Raw genomic sequence first — 9,698 nt, forward strand, 5'->3', positions numbered from 1 at the left:
AATTGCAAATAAATAACTATAAAGTTAATTGCAAAGAATTATTAATTATTATTATTTGAATAATCAGACTAGCTTATTGATTATTTGTCATTCTCTCTGCAGATCGCAGGTTTCCTGGGTGTCTTGTGGTGTCTCAGCATCCTCTCCTGTCTCTACTCAGACTACACCTACCTTCCCATGCAGATCAACCCTCTTATCCTTTACGGGTTCATGGTGCTTTTCCTCATCAACCCCTTGAAGACCTGCTACTACAAATCACGTTTCTGGCTCCTTAAGCTGCTGGTCAGTCCACTCATTTATTTATTACAGTATTTATATCATACAATAATTGACTAAATTGACAATTGACAATTGAATAAATAAGTCTAAAATTCACAATTCAATTCAAAATAAAGAAGATGTTGATAAATGAGGGCATGTCACCATCACCTACTTAATGTGTGCACAGAGGATATGATATTATCTCTTAATAATTTGACTTGCAGCACAGAGCGTGAACCAGAAGTTTGATATTATTTCATTCAAATGGTGATTAATTGTACATGTGTACACAAAATAACAGAGAAAATTGTCTTTTTTTGTTTTTACACAAAAAAGTGCAAAACATAAAATGTACTGTGCCTCTGTCTTAACAAGATACTTAACTCTAACCTTAGTCCACCCAAATTATATATATATATATATATATATATATATATATATATATATATATATATATATATATATGTATGTATATATATATATATATATATGTATGTATATATATATATGTATGTATATATATATATATATATATATGTATATATATATATATATGTATATATATATATATATGTATATATATATATATATGTATGTACTATATATATGTATATATATATGTATATATATATATGTATATGTAATATATATATATTATGTATATATATATATATATATATATATATATATATATATATATATATATGTATATATATATATATATATATATATATATATATATATATATGTATGTATAACGTATGTATTTTGCTACTGCACTGGGCTGCTGACACAATTTGAATATGCACCAGTGTGGGTATTTGTCTCACACAAAAGAATGCATGTACTATTCAGATATCTATCTTAAGTCTCATGTTTACAAAACCCTCCTATGTTATTCTATTCTTTGTCTAAGCTGTGCTACAGGACTGTAGGAGGGAGGGCTGTGTGTGTATGTGTGTGTGTGTGTGTGTGTGTGTGTGTGTGTGTGTGTGTGTGTGTGTGTGTGTGTGTGTGTGTGTGTGTGTGTGTGTGTGTGTGTGTGTAGAGGGGGGTAGTGAGACCGAGGGCAGAGGGTTGAAGGATAATAGGATGCAACCTTGTCTCAGGGGAGGTGGAGGCTGTGACTGTGCAATCATTATAGGCATAGATCTATCAGTATGCTGATGGCCTGAGCTCTGTTGTCCCTCCTCCTCTTCTCCTCACACTTCAGCTCTTCTCCTCCCTTCCTCCCTTGTTGCCTCTCCCCCATTTGCAGCAGTCCCCTCCTCAGAATCTTGTCCTTTATTTCACAGCTCCCTACGGTCTTCAGCAACACTCCTCAGCCCTCCTATGGTGTGGCTCCATAATCAGCGTCAGTCTTGATTGGTCCTGCACAATCATAACAACCTCCACAGAATTAGAGCTGAAATTAGCTGTTAGACATGTGGCTTCATGGAACAAGCAGCACACAATTAATGATATTTCAGAAGAAATTGTAGTTTTATTGGTGCAAACAGTCTGTTATTTTCTTTCTAGCCATGCCAAGTGTGCTAATTTCCTCTGACAATAAACACCAGACAAAAAACAGAAATTTAATCATAGGACAAAGTACAGAGCTAGCACCTGGATTACTACTGTTTACTCAAAAAATGAAAACCTGCCACATGACTGCAGCAGGCTTAACCTTGAGATATCCCCACATGGGGATATGAGTGAGAGGGCCACTTGATCAATACTGATGTTGATTGACAGGTTAAGAGAAATATGTAATGAACTGATATGTGTAAGAAAATCTATATTCTTTGACATTTGTTTTGGAGGTAAAGTATGTGGGCATTTGCATCTGAGAGTGTACACGGAGAGAGGCAGAGTGCCTCCTGAATGTCAAATGTGGCCCGGGGGGGGTAAATGGAAAGAGTCGAGCTGGGTTGTATCATTTTACAAAGCGTGGTCAATAACTGAACTCCTGCCAAAAGTCATATCCCAAATAACATGCACATCGAGCCAAAGCACGCCACAAAACACTGCCAGGTTGTTTCATGGGCTTGTGTTGTACACCAGTGAAAAGTGACACACATAATATGCACACACTGGCACAAAGTGTGACTCATTAGGGCATCCTGTGGTGTTCTGATAAGGCAGTCTGGAGGCTTTCTCCCTCTGCATGTTCAAATCATGAATAAAGGTTTGTCCCAGCTTATGCTTCCATCCTCAAGTACTGTGACAGTTACACGCTGATTAATTGTTGACTGATTCACTCCCAGTGTTGAAAGCAGTTAACATGCTCAGAATAGGTTAGTCAAGGTGTACTAAACATTTTTAAACTTCTATATAACGTTCTTTTCACTTCATAATATTGAAGATTTAAATGCACATTGAAGATTTTACTAAATAAAGGCTTAACTTGCTCAGTTAACAAATCACTGTTCCTTCTTTTTTTTCTACTGTTGTCTGGTTGTAGTTTCGAGTGTTCACCGCACCGTTTCACCGGGTGGAGTTTGCAGACTTCTGGCTGGCTGATCAGCTTAACTCTCTGGTGTTTGTTCTGATGGACCTGGAGTATCTCATTTGTTTCTACATCTTTGACCTGCAGTGGAGCACCAGCACGAGCCTGTTACCCTGACGATAAAGGTGAGATTTTAATCCGAGGGTCAGAAAGACTTTACCCTAAACTACACGTCCTCTGGACCTCAGATGAAAAATAGCATTTCTGGCCTAATGAAATTAGCTGAGAAATGACCAATATTATTACCTTGTGACAATTCCCTTAAAAAGCTATAATCATAGTGTTTGATGTCCATCAGCTGCATTATACTATGATATGGTGATAATGTCACTTTGGGTTGTTTAAACTTACTGAAGCTGACAGTCTGCCATACAGTTGAGGGCTCCTGTCAGGAAATGTGACTTGAATAAGGTTTTAATTTTCGCCCATCCACTGCACCAGCAGTGACACCTAGGCCTCCATGAAGACAATTAACACAGATCTAATGGAACTGAAATGTTTAGCCACACAGAGGTCGCCATGTGACTCTCATAATGATGAGCTGTTCTGTGCAAAGGGGAATGTGTCAGAGTCGTTATGATGGATAACGGCAGAGAAAAGAGATTATCACACATCTTTTTCTATTCCAGACTCTCTCTACGTATGCCACAGCTACTCATATGGTCTGCGTGCCATCATCCAGTGTCTGCCTGCCTGGTTGCGCTTCATCCAGTGCCTGAGGCGTTACCGTGACACCAAGAGGGCTTTCCCACACCTGGTGAATGCTGGGAAATATTCTACCACCTTCTTTGTTGTCACCTTTGCTGCGCTCTATGCTACACACAAAGGTAGGACACAGAACACACAAATATATGTACACTGAGATATTTATGTTATGCGTCATGGATCCTGTTCGAATATTTGATTAGAGCTCAGTAAATACATTTCCTGTCATGTGCTGCTTTGAATTACACAGAATCTAAGAGACTGAAGCTAACCTGAAAATATAAAAACTAAACCAACAGTATAAGTGTTGCTGAGCTACTGTTGCATGTCAACAGCACACAGGCTTTTATGCCTTTTGTATTAAGTCATGTGTGCTCAGAAAAGCAAAGGTGACCTTGAGTGCGGTGGTAGAAGCTGGCCTTGGTTTTGCTGCCAGTGCCTGGAGCTTTTTAATGGAAAGGTTGAAAGGTTTGTCAAACACAGGCATGGATAAACAAGGTACTGCTCTCACAATATGGCATTTCATCTGGAGGCAGGAGGCAAGCTAAAGTAACACAACAGGAAAATGGAGAAAGGAAAAATGCTCCCATTTGAGATCTGTCAGAAAAAGATTGGAAGGAGAAAAGCAAAAGAAAAGCAGAGAGTGGTTACCATAAAAAAGAAATCTCTCTCTCTGACAGCTTTACAATTAGCCTGTAATTATTCAGATTCAGATGCTGTATCACAAAAGAGTTTGCGTTCAAAGACACAGCACCCAGGCAATAATAACATCCCTTGATGATTTGATTCTCCATCTTAAATATTTGTCCACACAGTTTGTTTCAAAGCAGTTTCTTCAACCATTCATATATTCAGCTCTTCTCAGATGCCACATCATATATTTATCTGGCAGCAAAATGCCAGCAATTGAACTTCTTCGTCGTTTTAAACTGTTAAATGTTATTTCCCAGCTTGACTTTATTCTGTGCTAATATAAATTCAAATCAATATGCTTGCCTCCTAAGCTGACCGCCAGTGAGCTGATATTGAATGAACCAGGAAGACAGACAGACACACGAACAGGCCTCTCTTTTCTATCAGCTCAGGAGGAAAAGGCGTCCATTAAACTATATCCTCCTTCCTCCTCTGGTCTGTAGCCTTTAGACCCACAGACTAATGGCCTCTCTTCATGTGTTATTCTGTATGAAGCTGTCTTTCATCCTGCATGATAATGGAGGCTGAGACTGATTGCTGGTTAACTGAAGGAGGAGGGTGGAAGGACAGACACTTGCACACACGCCAACACTCACATGAGGAGTGTGAATGGATGGTTAATTAAACTGGCTGTTGTGGGAAAAAATTACAGCTCTGGCAGAAATTATTGTTTTTGTGGGTTTTAAAGCTTCTAATGAATGAGTAGAGGCAACGATAAAGGAATACCCTGTGTCCAAATATGGAAAAGATAAACAACCCCTGAAACAAAGTACAGGAATAGAAAAAAAATCATTTTCTAATAGTCGCTGTAGTCTAAATGTAGACAAGACAGATGGATCCCAGCATTACATGTGCCAGAGAAGATGCCTTAGAGGTGTTGTGCTCACACAGCTGCGTCCAGCTGTAAAGGTGGCTGGAGTGTCAGTCAGTATCTGGCAGAGCTCCTGGTGGCTGTGTGTGCCTGTGTCACCCTCATTGATAACCTCATCACAGGCCTGATGACTGCTGTGTGACCTCACTGTCTCGCCATCGCACTCATTCCTGGAACAGCCCACATTTAGCTCCAGGAAAGCAAACTACTTAATAAATGGTACAAATTAATCATCAGTTTCCCTGTAGAGGACTAAGTGGTATTCAGTGTCCAATGTTCCTGTAAAGGTTTGAGCCACAGTTTCCTCTCTGGTGTTTATGGGTCAAACTGTGATGCAATTTCAGAACTTTTTTTTTTTTTTTTTTGCTGTCTCTTGTGTAAGTCTAGGATTTAAAGTTGAGTCCGTTTTGATGCAGCGCAGCAAAAGGAACAGATTTGTGCCCTTAGAGAAACATTCAGTTCAGTGCTGTGCATACCTGATTGGATACTGTCATGAAACTGTGATCTAGGCTGATGCTCAGAAGACTGTAACCAAAGAGATGGTGGAGGATTTCCTGGTTTAGGCAGAGCTCCCAAAACCTGTAAGATGCAGTTTAAAGCAGATACTTTACTCAGGATCGATACATGCTCAGCCTAATGCGGAGAAGGGATGAGGCTTATTGCTGTTTCAGATGCAGAAGAGTTACAGGCCTAATGCTGATGGAAGTCTATGGGATTTATCTCATGCTAGGAGGATGTTGCATGGTGTGCAAGAATAGTGCAAGCCTCTGTGATAACGACAAAAGTTATTTGGAGGAGGAAATCACATAATGCACCAAGTAATTAACAAAATGAGACATCGAGAATAAGGAAAAATGGAGAAGTCAATACACTGAGGATGTTAAAGATGCCCTTCTGCTTGTAGCATCAACATCAAAAACCCAGCTAAAATGACCCTGACCACTAGTCCTGCTGGTCTCTGTGAGAGGTTGACTGTGGTGCAGAGAGGTGGACATGAGTCAAACTGCAGTAAAGGATGAGTAAATTTAGAGCTGACTGAGCACAGAGGGGGAGGTAAAAATGAAACACTAAATAGAGAGAGCAAAGATGAGAAGAGAGCAGGAGAAGAAGGTGGTGGAGATCGAAATGAAAGGTGTGGGGGTGATTTAAAAACCCAACTAGTGTTAGCAAGAGGAGGAGAGAAAAGGGAAATGTGTAATTACCAGCCCAGGGCTGAACACATGTCTGCTGGACTCTACTGGAATAGAGATGAGCCCAGAGCTGACAGATTTTATAACTTCATTTCATGTACTGACCTCTCGTTCGCTATCAGCAGAGAAATTGCAACACACACACTTTGGCACAGCCTATCTCAAACGCACACGTTAGCCAATGAAGATAAAACATACTGCTCTTAGTAAATCTCTATGCTTGAACTCTGGTTCACACTTTCTGAGACCAGACTCCTGCTACAGCTACAGATAATATATTCACATCTGGAGCCAGACACGGGCTGAATTAACCTTCACTGATGAAGGTGCATCTTGAAGAGTATGTTGTCAAAATGAGAATATTTGTTTGGAGGAGGCTGGATGCATTAGTTGAGGATGTATTTAGATGTATTATGTATATGTAAGTACTTCAACCACAATATAAAATATTACAAGTTACTGTTACTGTGGTTACTTTAGTCCAGTGATTCCCAAAATAGGGTTTTAGGTTGTCTAAAAGAAATCTGATGGTACATGAGACGAACAATTAGTACCAAAAAAAATTATTCTGCACAAATGTATTTATTTATTTTATTCTTAATATTCATTTAGCCTTTTAGACCTCAAACATTTTTATTATTATTAAACTAAAGGAGACCAATGAAACGTTTTAAAGGACTCAGCCACACTCACCATTTTTCTGGAACGGACAGAGTTACCACGGCAACATATGAGAAGTATGTTGTCCCTGCTATTTGCTAGTGGGGACTGATTGCTCTTGTTTTAAACCTGTTTCCATCAGTGGGAAATAGGCCTGTTGCACAAATGAGGCTGCTGATATGCTCTACCTTTAATAGTGTTTAACCTCTTGGGTGCCTTACATTAGCAGCTCGCTCTGTGTGTGTGTGTGTGTGTGTGTGTGTGTGTGTGTGTGTGTGTGTGTGTGTGTGTGTGTGTGTGTGTGTGTGTGTGTGTGTGTGTGTGTGTGTGTGTGTGTGAGAGAGAGAGAGAGAGTGAGAGAGAGAGAGAAAGACTGATTACTAGCAATTGAGTGTGTGTGACAGGAACCAGTGACCACCGTTGGCCTCTACTGAACATCTGATCAATGTCTATCTCACTATGTGGCACTTCCTAAAGACCTGGTGGCGGACCAGCCTGGTGGACAAAATACATCATCCTTAACAGAAACGGAAGGGTTAAACACTTCAACGCTTTACAGGCCAAGGAAATCACAGTCTCCAGTGAAAAGAGTCTATTGTCCAGGTCTAAGTTTAATCTACGGCTGGGAATCTCGATGTGGCCGTAGGGACTCCTTCCATCCCATCGCTCAATTGAAGAAGCAAACGCACAATGGATGCGGCAGTTACAACAACAGCACAGCAGTAATTCTCTGTTATGTCCCCGCGTTGCTCCCTGGCGTCTCGTTGGCTGGTAGCAGGAAGAAGCAGTGACTATGACAAATGAGAGTAAGCCTGGTCTCTGTCTGGTGGCTGCTGTGTGTGTCTCTGTGAGTCACTGTGTTAGGCCACTGGGTGCTGATTTAAACATCAGCACCCGCTGAGAAACAAGCACATCACATCCACAGGGCTGCTGAGCTCAACTGATCACACACTCTGACATCAACACCTGTAACAAACTTAGAGCTTATTAAAAACTCATCATCAAATAATAATTATCATTACAGCCATCACAGAGCACAGTACACAGTTATGTCAGCAAGTGATTGAGCCTGTAATGCTGTGAGTGTAGGAAACATGGTGTTGGATTGTTGATCAAACTAGTTTTTTGACAGGTTTAAAGGCATCACCTAGGACACGGAGAAGCTGTGATGACTGTTTTTAGTATTTTGTTGCATTGACTTTTAATGTTGAAACATTTATTTAATTAATAGAACATCAGAAATTGTGGATTTGTAATTGTCAGAGTGATTTCTGATGTTATATCTTTGCATATTATTTTGGCCTTTTCTCATACAAAATTGGAAACACCTGCACTGTGGGAATAATCAATAAATACACGTGTTCATAAAATATAATAGACAGACTTTAATGCACTCTATTGGCATTACTCCTGAAGAATACACATACATTAATGTCTTTTTGTTGAACTGCTGAGAAATAAAGTCACCTCAGGGTTACAGATGTACAGAGCTGTTGTACTGAAGCCAGGTCAGTCCAGTACTGTTGGATTCGTTTCTAATGAGGTTTATTGTACAACTGTTATTGCATTAGTCCATTCTCCAAGGCTGCTAGTGAGAAAGTTTCACCCCGTTAGTAATGGCTCATTTGGTGGATACGTGTTTTATTACTGTGTGTAGACCTGGTTGAAAGTGGGAATTGAACTGTAAGAGCAGCCATGACAAATCTATTAAATCAACCATCACTAGTTTAATCGTGACGGAGTGGCTCCCTCTAGTGGTCAAAGTATTACTGGAATGTTGCAGTGAAAAAAAGAAACTGTGTGTCAACTCTGAACAGATCGTGATGAAATCTAGACTGCAGGCATTTGACATCAGTTGTGTTTATGTGTTTATTTCAGAACAAGGACATTCGGACGCTGACATGTTCTTCTACCTGCTCATCGTGTTCTCGATCATCAGCTCTCTGTACACGCTGATCTGGGATCTGCGTATGGACTGGGGTCTGTTTGACCGTGGAGCTGGAGAAAACACCTTCCTCAGAGAAGAAATAGTTTACCCACACAAGGTAGAGGCTAATATTAAACACACATGTACAGACACATACAAACACTCTCACACTGTTACCCTAATCCTGTCTCCTCTGCGTCCAGGCCTACTACTACTGTGCCATTTTAGAAGACGTGATCCTGCGTTTTGCCTGGACAATCCAGATCTCTCTGACTACAATGACCAAGATCCAGTCTATAGGCGAAATCATAGCCACTGTGCTGGCTCCTCTCGAGGTCTTTAGGTGGGTCTCAACCACAAGCTATTCAGACAGTGTGTGAGCAGTTTTATCCATTTAACCTTAAATCTACAACAAAGTGCTCAATAACTCATGAGTTCTGAATACTAACAGATCAACAGCTCAGAGAATAAAACACTAGCTATTGTTGTCTTGGTTCAACATGAAACACTTTAAAAACAAGTACTGTGAAAGAATGATGGAGACACGTCAGCTCCAGATGTTACACCAGACAGTCCTATCAGCAGCAGTAATTTACGATACTAATCCCGGCTTGTACCACTCTGTCTTTCTGCAGACGTTTTGTGTGGAACTTCTTCCGTCTGGAAAACGAGCACCTGAATAACTGTGGTGAGTTTCGTGCAGTGAGGGACATCTCTGTGGCACCGCTCAACGCTGACGACCAGACTCTGCTGGAACAGATGATGGACCAGGAGGACGGTGTCCGGAACCGTTCAGGCAAAAAGACCTGGAAGAGGTCCTACAGCCTGTCTCTCCGACGCCCCCTGCTGACCTCCTCGCAGTAAGGAAAAACACAGACCTGAGAACAGCCTCCTACAATCACA

At 40.5% G+C, this 9,698-nt stretch overlaps 1 protein-coding gene across 1 annotated transcript in view; it reads left to right on the forward strand.

Annotated features, from left to right (window-relative positions):
* Positions 1–9,698, forward strand: part of xpr1a (xenotropic and polytropic retrovirus receptor 1a) — a 61,561-nt gene that overhangs the window by 48,772 nt on the left and 3,091 nt on the right. The window contains 6 exon segments of the mRNA XM_026345155.1: positions 103–282; positions 2,705–2,874; positions 3,350–3,576; positions 8,747–8,913; positions 8,999–9,138; positions 9,431–9,655. Coding sequence (XP_026200940.1) covers positions 103–282; positions 2,705–2,874; positions 3,350–3,576; positions 8,747–8,913; positions 8,999–9,138; positions 9,431–9,655 — 1,109 coding nt within the window.

The sequence above is a fragment of the Anabas testudineus genome, chromosome 4 (genome assembly GCF_900324465.2).
Source record: "Anabas testudineus chromosome 4, fAnaTes1.2, whole genome shotgun sequence".
NCBI lineage: Eukaryota > Metazoa > Chordata > Actinopteri > Anabantiformes > Anabantidae > Anabas > Anabas testudineus.